The sequence below is a fragment of the Magallana gigas genome, chromosome 2, assembly GCF_963853765.1.
Source record: "Magallana gigas chromosome 2, xbMagGiga1.1, whole genome shotgun sequence".
In the NCBI taxonomy this organism is placed as follows: domain Eukaryota; kingdom Metazoa; phylum Mollusca; class Bivalvia; order Ostreida; family Ostreidae; genus Magallana; species Magallana gigas.
This window is the reverse complement of record NC_088854.1, coordinates 45,876,681-45,896,107: the sequence shown is the minus strand read 5'-3', so window position 1 is coordinate 45,896,107 and position 19,427 is coordinate 45,876,681. Positions and strand designations below refer to the sequence as shown.

Below are 19,427 nucleotides of genomic sequence, written 5' to 3'. Positions count from 1 at the left end.
CTCTCTCTCTCTCTCTCTCTCTCTCTCTCTCTCTCTCTCTCTCTCTCTCTCTGCATTCAACAATTATTTTTCGCCTTCGACCCAGAGATGCATGAATACAAAACAACACAGAGAGAAACAAACACAACAATCCCTATAAATATATACACCGACATGATAACCCAGTAGGCGTAGTAATACAGAGAGGGATGGCAGTAGGTTCGAGCCGTGGCAGGAGTAGACACCCAGTTTAATCCGATGGTGATTGAATTTCCTGCAAAAAGAGATGAAAAAGACAATCGTGTCATTTACGGCAGTGTGAATAATACATGTAATTTTAATTCCTATCCGCGTAAAATCACGAGAAGCACCCCTCGAGAATCTTTACATCTCTCTTTGAATTGCTCGTTGACGGTTGCATACTGCATGTTAATAAAACTTAATGTACTACAAAAGGTCGGTGCTCGCAATTTGATACAAAACAGATGGATCGAGAAGTAGAGTACACGCATTAAATAAGGAATCTACAGGACGCGTAGACAGTCATTATAAACATTTTGTTATGTTATTGATTATATTTTGAAAAGTACTCAAATATCAGATAAGTTCGTGTTTTTTTTAATTATTACTATTTACTGTGCACAAGAGTTCCTTTTGTATAAGCCAAAGCAAAGAAATATATGTTATTGTTTGTTACTACTGTTACAATTTAAAATCCACTGAAGAGCCGAGATAGCGAAAGCGCAATGGAATAAAATAAATAGTGCCTGTTATGGAAGGGTAACTGTTGAAATTGACACCCCGAGACAACCATTGTCAACCGATGCGAAGCGGAGGTTGACAGTGGTTTTCGAGGGTTGTCAATTTCAACAGTTACCCTTCCATAACAGGCACTATTTATTTTATTATACTGAATGTCTTAATTTTAAAGAACATTTTACTGTTTTATATAGAAATGAAGTGAATTCTAAGGCGAACCGTACGCGCATAATTTACGCGCATGTAACAATTTGTTGTGTTACCCGTTGCCAAGTGTGTTGCTAACGCTGAGGGTAATAGAACGGATTACCAACTGCGTCTAAACCAATCAGATTTCAGTATTTAACATGAAAGTATAATAAATCAAGTTGTTATCGTCTCTCTCTCTCTCTCTCTCTCTCTCTCTCTCTCTCTCTGCTTTTTGAATGCTCTCTGACGTTTTCGCTAACAAGGGTGACGATCCACGGTGTTCTTCTCTATATCGAATAGAGGAGCAGAGTGAATCGTCTTCCTTGGCTAGCGAAGATTGCACACCGATCTTAATTAACTTTTCCCTCAACACAGAGAGAAGGGGGAGGGACACTACTGTCCCGATACTTACCATAGAAAAACCATGCAATCAAAAAGACGTGGATGAGGGTTGATATCAGTTCGATACATTTTTCGTTGGGTGTTTTCTCCTTTTTGCTGTCTTTTTTCTTGTCTTTGTCTGAGCGTGTTTGCAACAGTCCAAAGATGATAGCGATGATGAGGAAGACGCCATGCACCACCAGATACACGGGAACCATCTCGTTGGCGCGACAGTCATACAGGAACACCGAGCCTGTATATGTAGCGAAAAAACAAAACAAAATGAAAAGCAATCAAACGTATTTCCTTTAACTAATGCAAACAACATAATGATACAAGTATTGATTTTTATGAATATGCCCTTTGAGGGACCTTGATCGGTCGTTTAACATAAATCTTATACCATCTTTTTGGTTATTTTCGCGCTGATATAATTTTCGCTTTTCTGCAATCACTTTCACATCATAATACAATACGCAGAAATTATTTAAGGTGGAAGGCTACATCGTCACAACATGTCTGACTTCCGTTCGAAACGCCATTGTGTTCCGGATTGATAACATTATGTCGTGGTACAAAATAGCTATACACCGTTTAATTGAACTCTTCTAACTAAGGAGATAAGATAGGAAATCACCAAAACGCTTAGAAAATATGTCAATTTTCTTCCTGTTTAAAGCTTTTAACTAACATTGATTATCAGCTGTTTTGTACGGAAAACGTGGAATCTAAATAATATACAGTTTCCCTGCTCTGCTGCTATATTGGCAATACATTTTTGTCATGTCATCTGCAACAGACGATCATACATATGCGACGGATTATCGATATAGGTAAGCAGATGTCAAATTTTCATTTAAACTATATATGTATGATGAATATAAAACGAAAGTACCGTAGTACGATCTCTTGAATTGATTCTAACTTTCCAAATTAAAAAAAAACATTTGCAGTAAAAGACTTTCATTGAAACTTTGACATTAAACTAATGTATTTTGATAAACATAAATACAGCTAGGTAGCAATAGCAGTGGAAGCCCGGATTTGCAAGCCAAATGAGGGAAAGACAGAAGTCTGAAAAGGAGCATGTTTTTCATTTCCACACATGCATGTGTATCACTATGGACATCTAATGTATGTATTAATATGCGTATGGTTGTTGTTTATAATTGCTATTGTATATAAAAAAGTAAAAGGCAATTTATAATATAATTAACTACTTATATTTTGTTTTAAAGAGTTAAATATATATAATGCATTCATCAAAAGTATAATTTTTCAGCTTCAAACATTATCAGAAGCACTACTAATCTTATATCTACATATTTAGCATAGACTTGTTCCTTTTTTTAATTTTTCTTCGTGATTTTTCTTAATTAAAAAATTGATCCCAAGATATTTGAGACCATGTAAAATAAAGAAAGACAACTCTTAAACAGGATCTTTCATACCAAGATTTTTGCAATAATTAAGTATTTCCTTTAATTTTTCAATTTCATTCAATTTCTTTTCTTCATCCCATTGACCGACGAATATTGTTTATATTTTCAGGCTTTTGTGGGATTTTGTCCAGCAGTTTGCCTTAAAAGAATTTTTTTATATTTTAGTTTCATATTTATGTGGATTCCAATAAAAATCATACAAACTTTATTCATGATTTTTTTATTTTTCATTTCTAAACTTAATAACATTTCACTTTCATAAGAATTTTAAAACAGAAATGTTTAAAATTTTGATAAATAAGGGGTTATCTGGAACCAGATTGATATTTTAAAAATTCTCTAGAAAATAGTGTACTGTATTTTGAGGTCTATTATTGTTGAATACTGTGCCTAGTATTGGTAACAAATGCATGCAACAAAAATCTCCTACACTTATTTAGTGTAGAGATCCACCTTAAGGTACATGTATCTTGCTATTAGAAACCTTTTAAACCGCAAATATTATTGATGCTATGCAAAAAGATCATATTTATTCGAAATTTTGTGAAATAAGGTATATGTTTTTCATGTTATACAGGTAAATATGTATATATAAAATAAGATCGATAAAACATTATTTATGTGAGCATGCATAATGTAGCTATTTCTGTGTAAAGGAGACCGCTTTCTTTTTTTAACAAATATATGAATGTTCCATAACACCATTATACATGTATATAACATAAATAGCATATTTTAATATATTATCAAATGTTTTATAATGGCAATATCTTACCCATCACAATCATGCTGACCGGAATAATCAGAATGATGCAAAGAATTACTGCAAACACCACTGAACAAAGATAAAAACATTAACATTGACATTTTATAAAAGTGTTAAAAGTAGTACAATACATCAATTATGAAGAACATGCATGTACATGTACGTCCAGATTTCTTGGGATTGAATACAAATCGTTTGCTACAGAACAGGATGTTGGGCTTCATATATAGCGTAATTGGAAACCTAGCATTAGCCAGATCGCTTTTTTGCAGGTACATGTATATGTAAAGTAAAACGGGACGCCAGTGGTAAAATAGGCACAATGCACTTACGAGGGCTGTTCGATATATAACGTGTATTGTAGCACAGCGCGATAACGCTTTGCACGATTTTGATGAATATAGTTCAATACCTTTCAAGCAGTGTAAATACGAGATTTCAGCTCTGCGTAGTGTTATTTCAGTAGTCGTTGATATAATCAAAGGTGACCTACAGGTCGGGTGCCTAATATTAATGTACAAGTGATTTATTTCTAATTTATTAATCATCAGTACTACTGTGAGTAATTTTCGATTATCACTTTGTTTTTGCACGGTTATCCCTGAAATTAAATTCCTTAATTTTTCAGTCTTGCTTTTTTCAGAACTGCTCTAGGCCTACTTGTTTTCTGCGACTAACCATGTGAACTTTTGAACTCTGCTATATGTCCTTTGACTATATAACTCTTTACTCATACTATAATTTTGCTATCCTAAGATTATTGCTTGACCTCCTTTAAAGTGTCACTGTCTTACGATTATCGCCATGCTTCATGATGCTTGACGTATGTTACGTATGATTAGGATTCTTCGATTACTAATCTTTTAAGTTCTATAGCTGTAGTATCTCTTTTTTCTTCTCTGCATCCTACGATTAAAGCTTATCATTTTAATATCTGTATCGCTTCGATCATCGTTTTTTCTTATCTGTACTATTAGGCATCGCCTTGTCTTTTTATATACACTTATTGACTTCCGATAATCTTATTGTTGCTTACTGATACCAAGACTTTCATTTCATTAATTGATATACTATATCAAGCATAGTTTTGTTCTTTTACGAGCTGCCTTCCGATAATCGTTTAGGTTTCTTTAGACTTTCATCGATGGTACGACAATCATTGTATAATGATTGTGCTACTGAGCATCGCGGTTCGTCCTGGTAGTTTTTTTGATGTACAGTACTGTCAATTGATTTGATTCGCAATGTTATCACATACAAAGACACTGGAAAGTGTAAATATATACCGATATACAACAATGTAATGTACTGTCTTACGATAGTTGGTTTGTTGTCTTTAGATATTACAGTGCTGTATTCCGATAATCGTTATGTTGTCTTTATAGATCTTCATATACTGATACAACAATGTATAGTGCTGTCCTCCAATAATCGTATTGATGTCTTTAGACCTTTGTCGACTGATACCTGATTCTGTACAGATAGAGCAGCTTCTCTTGGCGAAGTCCACTCTCCCCGATGATTCCGCTTTTGCCCTCTTAATCTTACCAAACAGGGATTCGTAGCTTGGCGGAGGATCTGAAATATAACTAACATATTTGTATAAAGATAAGATTGTAAATGTTCGACAAAACTTCAACAAATCATAAACAGTAGCTGTATTATGGAACTGCAGTGATCGGATTTTAAGTGTTATGTTCCTGTCTATACGTAATTTTGGTATAACCCTCATGCGTGGAATCGGATTTTTTTCGGGGTGGGGGAGGGGGTCTGAGGGGATATCTCATATTTATTTTTGCCGGAAGGAGTCTGAAGCGCATCGATCTTCGGTAAATTTGATACTTGAATTTAAAAATTGAGAATATTTCTAGACGCCCCTCGACTCCTCTAGAACCACGCATGTCCCTAGTACTATAGTATATTTAACCACCTATTGTATTAATCAAACATATTGTGTTCGTAATTTTTTCATGCTCATGAGTATTTATCTTAATGAAATCGGGGATACGTGAGTGAAGGGGGGGGGGGGTCATTATGAAAAATGAATGACCGTCAAAAGTGTGTAATTTGGTTTTAATCATTGTGTTAGTGAAAAGGAAAGGGACAGTTAACTTGTGATAGTCCAAAAGAAATATGCTTACCGTTTTTGGCCACATCATTAGCAGTTTGTACATGGGGTGGGTCTTCCGGGGTCCCTGGGTTGATAGAGTATTCCGGATGGATCATTTCAATGATGAAATACCGTCACAGAATAATTGAGTGCCTGTTTTAGAGTTTCTTGACTACGTTGGTCTTTAATTATTGGATATTTAAACGTGATTAATCCAACATACTCGTATTTAAATGTTTCTGTGCATTGTTTGTATTAAAATTACCTACATATGAAAGTGCTTTATATTCACTCACATCTGAATGAATCAATGTACTGACAAATATCGTACAATCCAACTGTTCAGGTCAAATCATTTTATGTTTCAATTGTTATTATAGGAAAGAAGAATATACATGCATATTGTATAAGTATATAAGTAATATTATTCAAGTTTCTCTTTGTGTGATTTGAAATAGAATAAAATTAAAAAGGTTTGTACCAACAATTCATTAAGGGTATGTTTGTTGCTGATACGAAAAACATAAACAAAACAAATGAGAGGAATCTCCCAATGATCCACATTGGCTATAAGAAATCTCATTATTAACTGCACAGAACTTCTACAGAGATTTAAAATGCAATTAGGTATGACTTTTGTGTGTGCGTAATTTAAGTCGCCTAGCTCTTGGTGTAACAAAAACAAGATGAACGGTTGGTTTGTTTAATTGAATGCTGCTTTAATTTTTTTGTACTGAACTTAATTGAACTTAAACTTCTCCGTTTTTGAACGTGTTCTCAGTTTTTCATAGATCACGTTTCCTCATCAGAGAATATTATATAACAAGTCTTTCGATCTATTCTTTCAATCTTTATATCCTCTTTATATACAGATAAAAAAAAAACAGCTCAGGTAAAAATACAATATAATATTAAACGTAAATTAAAAAACAAAATCAATTTGAACCATATATATACAAATGCATATTTGAAAACCGATTAAATGAAACAGAATATCAGGCAATAACGAAATAAGAAAAAAAACAACAAAAAATAAAAATAAATGAATAAACAAAGAATTTCAGAGATATTAACTTAACATCAGCGGAAGGAACTTCCGCTATTGATATTTGCCTTGTTAAAAATACATGTAATATATAAAATATATGATTTGATTTTTGCATATGAATATTCCCTTTAATTTTTTCAGTTTCGTTGTACGTAGAAATGGAGGGTCAACACCGTTATTTTCAAGGTACAGAGTTAACCAGTTAAACATCAAATCAAAGAGAGAGAGAGAGAGAGAGAGAGAGAGAGAGAGAGAGAGAGAGAGAGAGAGAGAGAGAGAGAGAGAGAGAGAGAGGAGAGAGAGAGAGAGAGAGAGAGAGAGAGAGAGAGAGAGAGAGAGAGAGAGAGAGAGAGAGAGAGAGAGAGAGAGAGATATTAGCCCCATCCCAGGGCCTGATTTTCACAATTTTGGCAGAGGGCTTCATGGACATTATTACCATGATTACATTGCATTTAGTTTTTCTCCATATGAAGTCTATCGAATATTTCTTGGTTCGAGCTGTCTAAATTTACAATCCGGAAGTGCATGAGATGCCTCTGTGATTGGGAACGTTGACAGGTGTCGGTGTGCCTGTGTTTCTAATCCGGTCAGGCAAGTAATGGTACACGTCGCCTAAATCATGGAGGAGAAGGAAGAAAACAAATGTAGGCTATACTGAAGATCTTTTGCAATTGATATACAGTTCGATTCAAGTCTGCCACCGTCTGACAACAGGGGCTCGTCACGAAGTTTTTTCAACCTTCCATATCTACCACCTCTATACAATAAAATACAGTGGAGGATTCGAAATATTGGTGTATTTTATTGTATAGAGGTGGTAGATATAGAAGGTTGAAAAAACTTCGTGACGAGCCCCTGTGGTCTGACATGACATTATACTACACCATACATGCGCTAGTTTTGTCTATGAAAATTATAGTAGATTAGCGTACTATATTAAACGAGTGCCTGTGTCTGACACAGAAATAAAGTCAGTTTCTCTGTCATTTATTTTGAAGGTATAAACAGTCAAGAAGTGCCCCTGCCCAAAGCCACAGGAATTGCAAACTATATGAAGAAAGTATTATGTGATTATGAAAAGATTCGAGGTATTTATAATATGTTTTTACTATAGAAAGAATAATCGTACTGTGACCAGGCTATGCTCAGGTCATAGTAAGTGTTTGTCACATATACCTGCAATGTGGTAGCAGTGAAGCGGATCTACTTTGTGCCAATATTTATTTTGCTAAAAAATAATCTGCAGGGGGGAAACGCATAATGTACATTACAACCTTTTTTGAACATGTAGGTAATTAAGATCTTTTGCTCCTCAGAGCTTTTAATTGAATGAAAATAAATAAGTGAAAAAGTTGGTTAAGACATATGGGTCATTAAGAGAATCTTCTATAAGATTTGCTATTAAAAGTTTACTGTTAATGTGTATACATTTGATGATTCCTTTTTTTTTTGTAGGAAAAGACAAAAATTCAAACAATTGCAAGTTTTGGGATGTTGTTGTTATAACAACTGCAGATAATGCACAGAAGCGTGTCTTTGAACTACAGATTGAGAGTAAAAGGAAGAGAAATGAGCTTCCTTTGAATCTTCCTATCTATGTTGTGGCGGATCCCCCTGGACCAAAGATAGGTGTGATGTGATATTGGCTTTACTTGCAGAAAAAAATATATATGGTTAAGTCAATGATAACTTTATAGAAAATTAAATGTTAAACTAGTGCTTGATGAATACAATATCAAATTCTAGGTAATGGTGGATCTACACTGGTGGTTTTGTCTTTTCTGGAGCTCTGCTTGGGTCAGGAGATGTACAAGAAGAAAATTCTGTTGATCCATGCTGGAGGTCAGAGCAAACGTATGCCGAGTGCTAGCTGCCTGGGGAAGATCTTCTCTCCTATCCCTCATGGTGATCCCATTTACCAAATGCTGGACCTCAAACTAGCTATGTACATGCCATTTCTCCCTAATATGCCTCCAGGGGTGTTTGTAGCCTGTGCCGATGATATTCTGGTGTATGATTTAGGACCGGTGGAGGATTCAAAATATTGGTCGTTCTGTTATAATGGATTCACTGCTCTGGCACACCCCTCACCTGTACAGATTGGAACAAAGCATGGTGTGTATGTGGTGGAAAATGAGAAAAATGTGGATCCGAAGAAACATATAAGAGGAATGAGATGTCTGAGAGTCCTGCAGAAACCAAGGATTACTCAGATGTATGAGAAAGGGGCTGTGCTCAGTAATCTCAAGTTCTCTGAAGAAGTTGCTTTCAAGGGAGATACTTCATATACAGACAGTTCCTTTTTCTTTGGAATGGACATAGCTAAGAAACTTTTGCACTTCTTCAAAGAAAACAGCCCTTTGACTTGTGAAATTGATGCCTATGGAGACTTTCTACAAGCACTTGGTCCCTTGGCCACTAGTGAATATGTCCACAACACTAGCAATGTAACACATTTAACTCCAAACCTTGTGCCAACTAGATTACAGATATTTGAGCTTCTGAAAGGAACTGATATTAACCTTTTGCTGATGAATGCATCAAAATTTATTCACATTGGCACAACCAAAGAGTATATTTATCACTTCTGTTTTGACACTAAACTCCAGGATGAACTTGGTTTGGTTAAAGACTGTTTTAACACTTTTACAGAGATCAAACCAAGTGCTAAAAAACGGAAGTTCTCAGACACTGGTTTAGGGTGCATCATGCACTCTTGCATACCCACTGAGTGCTTTGTATCCTCAAACACAGTTTTAGAGTACTGCCACTTTGAGCTGCCACTTCAAGTGGGTCAGAATTCTATAATTAGTAACTGTGCTTTGTTTGAGGAGGAACTTTCAGACAATTTACCCACACCCACACAAACCCCACACAACATATTCCTGCACACAGTAGCCGTCAGACACCAGGACCAAACCAAGTATGCCACAGTTGTGTTCCACATCGATGATGATCTGAAAAAACAAGTCCCAATCTCAAATGTGATTGAAGCCTCATATCTAGGTTACGATATCCAGCGATTTATTGAGAACTGCAAGCTGACCCAGTTTCAATTGGATGAGGACACTGGCGGAGTTCAGAGAGAAGGAGAGGGGGAGGGGCAGGCCCTCACCAGTCTATGGCAGATGTGCCTGTTTCCTCTAGAGAGTAGTATGACCAGGTCTTTGGTGCTAGCATTAACAGCAGCGAAAGCAGCACAGAGTAACAATCCGGACATGGTAGACCTCAGTGGCTATCATGTGGTCTCAATGGAGGAAATTCTGGACATGAAAGATGTTAGAGCAATGCTGAAGTATAGGGAGGGTCTGTTTTCAAAGATTTTAAAGTCTTAAATAATAAGCATACTTGATTACAAGATGTAGGAGAATTATATAAAGAATACTTTGTGATTATAACTCAGTAACCATATAACATATTTATTTGATCAGCAGAAATCTTATTTTTTTTGGATATGGTACATGTACTTACATGTAATTAGAATCTAATACTACTTTAAAATTTTTAGACAGAAATTAGATTTTTTGGTTTGATGAAAGAAGTAGTGGGAAAGCAAAGCCTGCCTTTATGGCATATACATGTGATACGTATTGTGATTTATTTTTAAGTAACTTGCTCAATAGAATCTTTTTTGGTTTTACTCTGTAGATCTGAAAAAAGTTACACATATTTTGTTGGCGACTTCATACAGACATAGCATTGTCTATAGATCTAATTCAATATGAAATATATGTTTGTTATTTATCCCCCCATTTTACTGTTTATATACATATCTAATATGTTTATATACATGTACATGTATTTCCATTGCAAGCAATAAGGTTGAATAAATATCACATTTTTGTAATATAATCTGCATACCAATTGTATTTCATGCAGAACTAGAAATGATCCAGGGAATTCCTATGTTTGTGAATAAATCAATATATACAGGCATTATCTCTGTTCTGATCTTAGTTTTAAATTGTGAATCAATATTGCTAAACTTCGGGTAGTTAATTGTGACACAAAACTTGTGGATGGTTTGAATTGACTGTCTGTACCACTTTTGTTCCTAGATGATTTCTCTGAAAGTCAATAAAGTTTTGACAATTTTATCACATATACCGGAACTGTATACAGGGTAATATTCGCCCCCGTTTTATTTTGGCCGTTTTTGCCAGCGGGTGAATTTAAGATTGGGTGAATTCCAATGTCTCCAATTATCTCTCTTTAAACACAACTACGTCTGGTCAAATTCAAGACTGGGCGAAACTGTTTGCAAGTGAAGAAAGGTGAAAATACCACGGAGCGAAAATAACCTTGTATACAGTACACGTTAGTTGAAATGTGCACCTCTTCTTTAGCTTCATACAGAATAAGTTCAGGTGTCACATTCTGAATGAATTATCCATCTTCGCTAGCCAAGGGTTTTCGGTCCACTTTGCTCCCCATAAACCCTTGGCGGATTTCATTACGAAAACTCGGTGATGTGGTGGCGCTATCTAGCGAGCAACTTGAGTTGCGCCCCTTGCATATTTACATTTTAATCGAATTAAACAACAGGTTATATACACACTACGGCATTAATACAGCTTGAAAACACGTTGACTAGCGAATATCGGAGCATAATTAACGATGAAATAAAATACGAATTAAGTTATAACCTAGGGAAAGCACGGAATGTTTTATTCATAGTGTTTTGTAAGGACCTGTACCGGAAGTGAAAAAGTCACCGCATTATAGGAAAGCTTTCATGCCATATTGCGGACCAAAGAAATTGAATAAAACAGAGCTCATTGAACCCTTAAAAGCAATAATCATAAGCAGGAACTTATATACTAACGGGATAGGCAACTTCTACATTCGCCATGTTTTCTTCCCATGCTATCACGCGAGCCCTTACAAGTTTGTAGAACTATGTTCAATCCCAGTAAAATATATAGGTTTTTAAAGCGATCCGGTAAGAGCATCGTTGGGGAGGCATCGTACTCGAGAACTTGTGTCTCAACTTGTTAAAAGCACCGTATGTTTTACCAAAGATCACACGTGTTTTCTTTTAAAGTTTATATTATATATATTTACAAGCACTGCGATTGGATCAGCTACTCGCAGCTGCAGCCAATCATTAAAAGGAGCTTGACACCGAGTTTTCGTAATGAAATCCGCCAAGGGTTTATGGGGAGCAAAGTGGACCGAAAACCCTTGGCTAGCGAAGATGGAATTATCTGAATAACTGTATAGTGATACCATTCACATACTGTAGCATTTTACTTCTTGAGAAGAAAATGCTTACATTCCAATGTAGAAATTTGCACCCTACCTTGAATATCATATTAGTGGGGTTGGGGAGTCAATTTGAGTAATCTTCTCCTCTGAAAGTGGTATTGCAAATCATAACCATGACTATAATGAGCTTCAATACTTTTATTATAAAAATCATGGAGAGTACCGGTACTCTCCAAAACAATAAATGTCTAGAAAAACGTCCTAAACAAAAATAAATACATGTATTTTTTTTTTGTCACTTAAAATTTTTTCAATCTATTCCTTAAGTCTTGATATCAATTCTAATATACCAGTAAATGCACAAGTCAATATTCTTTATGTATGAAAAAGCAATACTGATCCTGATAAACACCTTAAGCATTTTGACTGATATTCATGATTGTTAGTGGTATTTAGTCCTTTCTTTTTATTTACTGTACAACAGCTTTTCAGTAGAAGCAATGGATTCTGTCACCATTAATCATGTCAATAAAAGCCCTGGATTTTGCAGAACTAAAGTTATTTGCAGTATCTATCCGCCTTCATTTTCTCTCTTCTGAAAATAAAATGAATCAAAAGCTTTACAAAGATGAAAGGAAAAAGGAACCAGCTCACTTACCTCTCGCTCCCCCATTAATTAACAATGATATACATAATGAATGGCAATGTATGCATTAAATACACAAAATAATTTGATAAAGAGTGTAACTCCCAAAAAATCATTCCTAAAAAACTTCTTGTATGGCCAAAATTTGAAGTTCAAAGGGCCAAAATTCATAGAAAAATAGTGGAATTGGAATTTCCTGGTAATATGCACATTGTTGCCTACAATGTCTCACTAAGTTATATGCAGTGGTTTAAGAGGAGTTGCACTTACAAACTTTTCATTACTATATTTAACATAGGGCCTAATTCGAAGTTCAAAAGGGCTCAACAGGACTCGCGGACTGAATGACTGACGGACTGGTCAAAAACATACCCCTCGCTACTTTGTTGCATGGGGTAAAATACCAAACTGTGATTAAAAAGAAGTTTGCAAATGAGGGTAACAAGATGTATATTTGATCAAAATATTCAAAACAGAATTGATTGATCAAAACAGAGAATACATGTCAATATCATTACTTGCCTGTCTAATAAAGTTTCATGAAATATTCCTTCCTTCTTTGCCTTTTTAAGAGAAGATACATCCTCTTTGCTTACTTTTAGTTTCCTGTCTTGAAAGCTTTGGAATTTTTTCCTGCAAATAAAATGTACCAAATTGTATCCCCATTTACACAGATTGATATTTAAAAATGTGCTAGATGAATAGGTAATACAATGCTTTCTGGTTTTCTTACACATAATTGATTTCAGTTTCCTTCACTTTTCCTCGCTCTTCCTTCGGAATATTTTCTAGAGGATCAACTTCCAAAGAAGTATTTAATCGAATCTGAATGGAAAGGAATTTTGATTTGATTAGCTGTACATTAAAGACTAAGGTTTCAGTAAACAAATACAAATGACAGTCTATGAAAAAAATAATGCATACAAATGTATTGGCACCCGCATTTGAAATTGCTATATTTAATGACCAAGCAAAAACAATGAATTCTATGTGGGGTGAAAATGGTGAAATAATCTCTGAATATATGTACCTTTATATGCTTGAAGGAATGTTATCAACTAAACAAAATCAATCTAAATGACAATTAAATAAAAATAGTGCATGTGCAAAAAATAATCCTGATCTATTGCTTGCAAGATGCTAGTCAAGTGAGTTCATTTATTGTGAAAACATACCTGTATTATTTCTTGCTCTCCAGCTTTGGAACTGAGACAAACTATTTCATCATCTCTGTTTGCAGATAAAAACTTCCCATTGCTGCCATTCAGAGCCATTTTGCCCTGTTATGTTGAAAACAAACAACTTTTATACATATTAGAATAAAAATTTGAAGTCACTTTCCTGTAACAAACAGTAACACATATGTCTTCCATGCAAAACATATTTATCACATGAAAAAATTTGCTATGTTAGTAATGGTACTGTTCTGAGGCATGTTCAGCAAAGCATGTGTATGCGAGCGCTCACCTATATTCCAAATACCTGTAACACAAAGTTTGGCAAGCACTTCAAGTCTTGCGAGCACCTGCTCTGCTGGTCAAACCTCAATTTCAATGTAATATAGAGTTTTGAAAAAAACCTACATCTTGAAACACAGGCTCCCATTGTTCTCTCATTCCGATGGCCTCTGCCTTTCCTGTCACATCTCCGTCGGGATCCACTGTCAAGTATTTCCCATATCCGGACTTCAACGCAATTTTTGTGTCCGACACTTGCACAGCTGTCAATATTTCCTCTGCTTCTGGTCCATCACCTGTACAAATACTAAGGACTTGTTCAACAATGCTTCGTTTAAATGCCTTGAAAAAGCCAGAACTTTAAAACTAAATTTAAATTTTATCTCTCTGATCTAGCAAATGATTCAGAGGAATCAACTAATTTGATGAACAATTTTTCAAAAATAGGACTTCATACTTCATTGAAGGAAAACTGCTTTAAAGGTTTTTCTTTTTTGCAACTGTTTAATTATATCAAAATAAAATTTATTACATGTAATACAATTTTTCAAGTTAAAATTAAAAAATATATAAAGAATTTAAAGTAAGAAGCTTTTTAAGATTTTATTCCAGGTAGTTGGATACAAGTTCATAAATTTGTGAAACATATTTGACTTTTTCACAGCTTAAGCTATAAATGTTTTTTATATTCACCTTGATCCCTTGGTTCTCCAAGCCTAAATGTGCCATTATCTACAGCAGAAACATAGCGACTATCGCCTATTTCTATTGCAACATTTCCTGTAATATCTTCAAACTTTTTTGCCTTCCACCAGCCACCTATTGAAAAAGAAAATTCAGGGTATGTATATCCACCAATAAAAGCCTTAAAATTTTCTAACACAAACTAAATCATACGTAATTGAATACCAATGTTAATTAAGCTATATAGTAACAGTTAATTGGAAAGTTCTTATCAAGATTTTTATTGGATATAACATTTGAACTATTCCTTCACCAGTTGATAGTTTAATTCATCAATTTTTATAATTGAATTAGGTATATCACCGTATATGCCATATTGTAACAAAAGAAGGGGCTCAGTACACTAAATGTTGTTGGAAACAACTATAGAACTTGATGGTTTAAACAAATGACAATATAAAACTAGAACTTTTTTTGTCTTCAACAAAAAGTTAGGGCTTTTCGACAGCCCCATTATCCCTTTTTAATTAAATGTTCAACATAAAATTATTCTCTAATTTATTTCCAAGTGTTCTAAACGCCTTGGTATCTCCATTTGCTTAGATATGAACTTATGAGTAGTGCAATGTGAAAAGAAAGATAACTCCAGAACTTTACAGGTAGCTACACTTCTAATTTCCAGAGGAATATTTTCAAAAAATCATATTGAAGAAAGTATTAATTCCTGGGACACAAAACTTGGTATGCCTATAGTACTTATGATCTACATTCTTACATCAAAGCGAGATAACTCTTACTTAAAACATTTTGAAATTTCAACAAGTGATGATCTTTGGGCCCTCCAAACCCCTGTAAGGAGTCAAAAAGTGGCCCCTCGGACCATAATTTTAAGATTGCACTCTTTATTCTGAATTATTAACCGAAAATATTTTGAAAATTGGATGAATAATAAAAAAGATACAGCTAAAGGGCTGTTTTTAATACTGACCCCTACAGATCCCTTATTTTTCAAAAGTTCTTTTCCAGGACCTTTTCCGGTCTGCGCATTAGGTCCCTTATTGCAAATATCAAAAATAAAAATATTTGCTTCATAACTGTTTGAGAAAACGTTACACGCGTGAATTCAATTTAACATAGAAACTCCCATAGACAATTTTCATCGGCTCATAAAACCGGAAGTACTCAATACTTTTCAATGAAACTTGGAATATATATTAATTACTTCTATTCTAATAATATTCAGGCGTCAAATAATTTTTTAAAGGTCATTTGAATGTTTTTGTTTTTTCATCCCCCCTTTTTTAGAGATTACGACTTAATATCTCAAAAACAGTAAGAGATAGAAAGTTGCCTACGCTTACAATTTTGTACAACTATTTATGATAAAGATAATTCTAAAATTTGAATGCTCTACATTAAAAAATAAACAAAGAATTGAGTTTCAAACAATTTTTGCAAATTTCCTTGTAAAAACCGGAAGTACCAGAACCGGAAATCGAAAACCTTACATTTCATAAATTGATATATTTGCTTTAAGACCAATGTATACTTGTATTAGTATTCCTTCCAGTTTTCAAAAAATCGCTGACAGAAATCTGTCGAAAATAATAATAATAAAAAAAGACAAAAACAATAGGTCTTTTCGACCGAAAGTCGAAAAGCCCTAATAATAAACAAAGAATTACAAAGACTTAATTAATCATGTAGGTAACAATTAGAATTTCTTTATTTACCTCAAACAGAAACATAAATACATTAGTACACGGATACCTGGAATTGTATGTAACAGTCTAACAGTCAATGAATATAATAAAGAAAATATGCTCCTTGAGTTTGAGTGCCGGTGGTTCTTAAACCACTGAGCTTCCGAGTTCTAAGATCAATTTCTTACTAACAGTCACAAAACCATTAAACCAATGACATAAGACTACCAATTCTTATTATATTTTATATTTGTATTCAGATATAGACACCAGAGATCCATACTCTCTGACAACGGAGCTCCCGTGTGATCCTACTTTCTTACCATGAGCAGCTATGTCAGGATCTGTGTGTGAACTGCCTTGTGAAGAATTGTCTATTTCGTCATGCTTTCTCTTTTTCTTGTGTTTTTTATGTCTGGAAAATATCCAATAAAACTGTTTGTATCAAAATTTATGTTCAACCAATGACATGAGTAACGTTATTTATGTCTCTGGTTGAACAGTATTCGTACGTCTGAAGTACGAATACGTTTCAAATACATTGATTTTAAATTGTTTTAAAATAATTCAACATTTTTTATACTATACTCACTTTTTATCTTTATGACCTTTTAATCTTAACTTCCCGCCTTTAACAAATGAATAGGCATCAGCCATTTCTTTCAACACTTTGAATTTTTGTTTTTCAACAATTTATGGGCGCAGCCATTTTGGATTATAGTAAAAGGTGAACTGGTGGTGTTAATATTTTCCGGATTATTTACCATGCATTAGAAATTCTTATTCGTTCCACTCAACCGAACATAAATTATTTACAATAATAAAAAAACACATGATTAGTGAAGGAAGCGCTGCTTATTTGCTGCATTTATTTACACGTACAAATACATATAAATATTCTTCAAACTTCTTTCTGAAATAAAGCAATTTACATTTTATTGTGCACAGTCCTTCGATTTTTAAATGTCACTTCATAAGTGGGTGGGTGGGGATTGCGTAAATGCAGCAAAGAAAAGCCTTCGAATGAGTGAAAATCGTGCATAACTTGAATACATGCATGTGATACGCTATAAATAGCCAATGGCTACAGGTTTGAATATATAAAAGCAAAAAATATAACATGTGTTCTAGTACCTAATTAGATATATCAATATCATCTTTTAAAACACAAAATTCACAAAATATAAAAAGCTAAACTAATGTACGTTGTGAAAAATTGTTTGCACATAACGTTGCAGTTAGATCTTTTAAAAAAACATGATAATATTTACATTTTTTTAACTTCTTTCCTAGCCTGCAAATGTGGTTTAGAGCGTAATAGCCTGTATTATCCTTATTTATTCAGTACTTTATGTTATAACTGCAGTAGCTTTCAACTCACTTTACATCAGTGTACATACCAAAAATATGGGGAATGTAAATATTTAACGATACATCTTCATTTTATAATGAAACTAACGCGCGGTATTCAATTTGTATGCTCTGCTTGGACATCCAAAAATATGTGCGTTACTTCAGAGCGCCAAAGGACTCTAATCAGCCGGTAATAGCGCTGTTGGATACTTTACGGCGCTGCCACGGCGACCCCACTTCGTTCTTACAGCGTTTTTCTCCGAGCCACAGCGCGTACTTTGTGCATGTTCAAGGTGCGCACCGTCGCATAGGCGTCGGAACTGGGGGGGGGGGGGGGGGCTTGGCCCCTCTCCCCCTTTTTTGCAAAGTTAGACCTAACCATTAGGAATATAGCATCGCGGAGGTTGTTATATATATAAAAAAGTGATATTGAAAATTGGAGTCATAGGTAAAGTACGCAGCCCCCCCCCCCTCCCCACAGATTAGGAAATTCATGATTCGGGTGGGTGAAACTGTTTGCAAGTGTAGAAGGGCGAAAATTACACTGGGCGAAAATATCCCTATACACAGTGTTCTTCATGTCAAATTTGAATGTTTTCCGATATCTTTTTACAGAGCTAGCTCTAAGACTTTTCAATGAGATCAATAAAGGCCGTATAAAAACGGTCAAATCCACCCATCCCTCTTAAACGCTGAATGCTTTTTGGTGGAGGGGGTCCGGTGTTTTATAGACGAAGATACCTAATATGTAAATATACGGTAATCAGAGGGGTGGGGGGGGGGGGATTTGGCAGTTAACATTGGAGTTAAAGGTATACCCCCCCCCCCCCCCCCCGGATTAGGATTTTCATGATTTTTGTCAATATTTCTGATGATTAGTCTAGCCCTCCCACTTTCAATTTGCTTCCGACGCCACTGCGTTGCATATATATAGAGGGGAGGAGGGAGGAGCACTGCGACAAATGAAGATGCCGGTGCGCGCGTTGTTGTGGCGCTGTATGAAACTCTACTGCGTGCACCTTGGCTTTTTTTTTTTTACATTTTTTTTTGGGGACGCAGCCCCAGGATCGCCTGATGTCCTTGAAGTCGCAGCCCCGATGTGACGGGCCAATCGATCAACTGGTTAATTAGATATATAAATAAAGTGGATAGAACTGGATCGTGAATGAAATAGAGTAGACAATACTCAGTGGATGTAAATGTAACTTAACGCTTACGGCAACCGAGTTGTGTGTCAACGTTTTCCTAGCGTTACGCTTAGAATTACGGTTTCGTATAACTGATAATTTTAACAAAAATTCAAAGTATGCAATACAAACATCTACATGTACGTATGTGTGTAATTAACACACCCTGTGATTTTAAAATGATGTATACACTGTATAATTATGATATTTACATATGATAGTAGTCGAATATTAAATTCTCCCCTATATACATATAAAGATTGAAAATTGAACGGATAATAATTTTTCAGAGTTTTTAATTTCATAACAATCCAAGAAGTTTTGGGGTGCAATTAATACTACATTTTAGCAGAGAAATAAATAACATTTATCTATTAATTATTATGTTATTTATAAATGTCTCTGATTTTAGTGCTTAACGTGCATAATCTTTCCAACTTATCAAATATATACGCTCTATATAAACTATACATATACAAAGTTATTTTCAAAATAATTTACTGCACTAAAAAAAG

At 34.7% G+C, this 19,427-nt stretch overlaps 3 protein-coding genes and 1 long non-coding RNA gene across 4 annotated transcripts; 2 read left to right on the top strand and 2 right to left on the bottom strand.

The window, feature by feature from the left end:
- LOC105339004 (transmembrane protein 272) lies at positions 1 to 5,816 on the bottom strand. Its single transcript, XM_020071716.3, has 5 exons — positions 5,658 to 5,816; positions 4,984 to 5,094; positions 3,526 to 3,585; positions 1,340 to 1,561; positions 1 to 253 (listed from the first exon to the last, which is right to left on the bottom strand). Exons 1-5 carry the CDS (start codon positions 5,740 to 5,742, stop codon positions 57 to 59), a joined length of 675 nt encoding a protein of 224 aa, XP_019927275.3. The 5' UTR covers positions 5,743 to 5,816; the 3' UTR covers positions 1 to 56.
- Positions 1,794 to 2,958, top strand: LOC136273046 (uncharacterized). The gene is made up of 3 exons (XR_010711185.1): positions 1,794 to 2,141; positions 2,323 to 2,442; positions 2,860 to 2,958. It is a non-coding gene; the product is annotated as an uncharacterized lncRNA (long non-coding RNA).
- A 1,351-nt stretch (positions 5,817 to 7,167) lies between the features above and the next one.
- Positions 7,168 to 10,610, top strand: LOC105339002 (fucose-1-phosphate guanylyltransferase). The gene is made up of 4 exons (XM_011444373.4): positions 7,168 to 7,318; positions 7,673 to 7,762; positions 8,130 to 8,303; positions 8,421 to 10,610. Exons 1-4 carry the CDS (start codon positions 7,294 to 7,296, stop codon positions 10,007 to 10,009), a joined length of 1,878 nt encoding a protein of 625 aa, XP_011442675.3. The 5' UTR covers positions 7,168 to 7,293; the 3' UTR covers positions 10,010 to 10,610.
- A 1,456-nt stretch (positions 10,611 to 12,066) lies between these two features.
- Positions 12,067 to 17,120, bottom strand: LOC105339001 (protein FRG1 homolog). The gene is made up of 8 exons (XM_011444372.4): positions 16,965 to 17,120; positions 16,696 to 16,787; positions 14,679 to 14,804; positions 14,112 to 14,281; positions 13,704 to 13,808; positions 13,262 to 13,353; positions 13,051 to 13,161; positions 12,067 to 12,477 (listed from the first exon to the last, which is right to left on the bottom strand). The coding sequence occupies exons 1-8, from the start codon at positions 17,027 to 17,029 to the stop codon at positions 12,441 to 12,443; spliced, it is 798 nt and encodes a 265-aa protein (XP_011442674.2). The 5' UTR covers positions 17,030 to 17,120; the 3' UTR covers positions 12,067 to 12,440.
- Between the last annotated feature and the right edge of the window lie 2,307 nt (positions 17,121 to 19,427).

Bases quoted from the DNA above. Each gene is read 5' to 3' on its own strand.
- LOC105339004 (XM_020071716.3), bottom strand. From the start codon at position 5,742: ATGATCCATCCGGAATACTCTATCAACCCAGGGACCCCGGAAGACCCA. The intron at 1,562-3,525 runs GTAAGATATTGC...CTACATATACAG, and splicing joins GGTCAGCATGATTGTGATGG to GCTCGGTGTTCCTGTATGAC. The intron at 254-1,339 runs GTAAGTATCGGG...CTCTTTTTGCAG, and splicing joins GATTGCATGGTTTTTCTATG to GAAATTCAATCACCATCGGA.
- LOC105339002 (XM_011444373.4), top strand. From the start codon at position 7,294: ATGGAGGAGAAGGAAGAAAACAAAT. The intron at 7,319-7,672 runs GTAGGCTATACT...TTTATTTTGAAG, and splicing joins GGAGAAGGAAGAAAACAAAT to GTATAAACAGTCAAGAAGTG. The intron at 8,304-8,420 runs GTGTGATGTGAT...ATCAAATTCTAG, and splicing joins TCCCCCTGGACCAAAGATAG to GTAATGGTGGATCTACACTG.
- LOC105339001 (XM_011444372.4), bottom strand. From the start codon at position 17,029: ATGGCTGATGCCTATTCATTTGTTAAAGGCGGGAAGTTAAGATTAAAA. The intron at 16,788-16,964 runs GTGAGTATAGTA...GATATTTTCCAG, and splicing joins AAAGGTCATAAAGATAAAAA to ACATAAAAAACACAAGAAAA. The intron at 12,478-13,050 runs GCAAGTAATGAT...TTTTATTTTCAG, and splicing joins CATGAAACTTTATTAGACAG to AAGAGAGAAAATGAAGGCGG.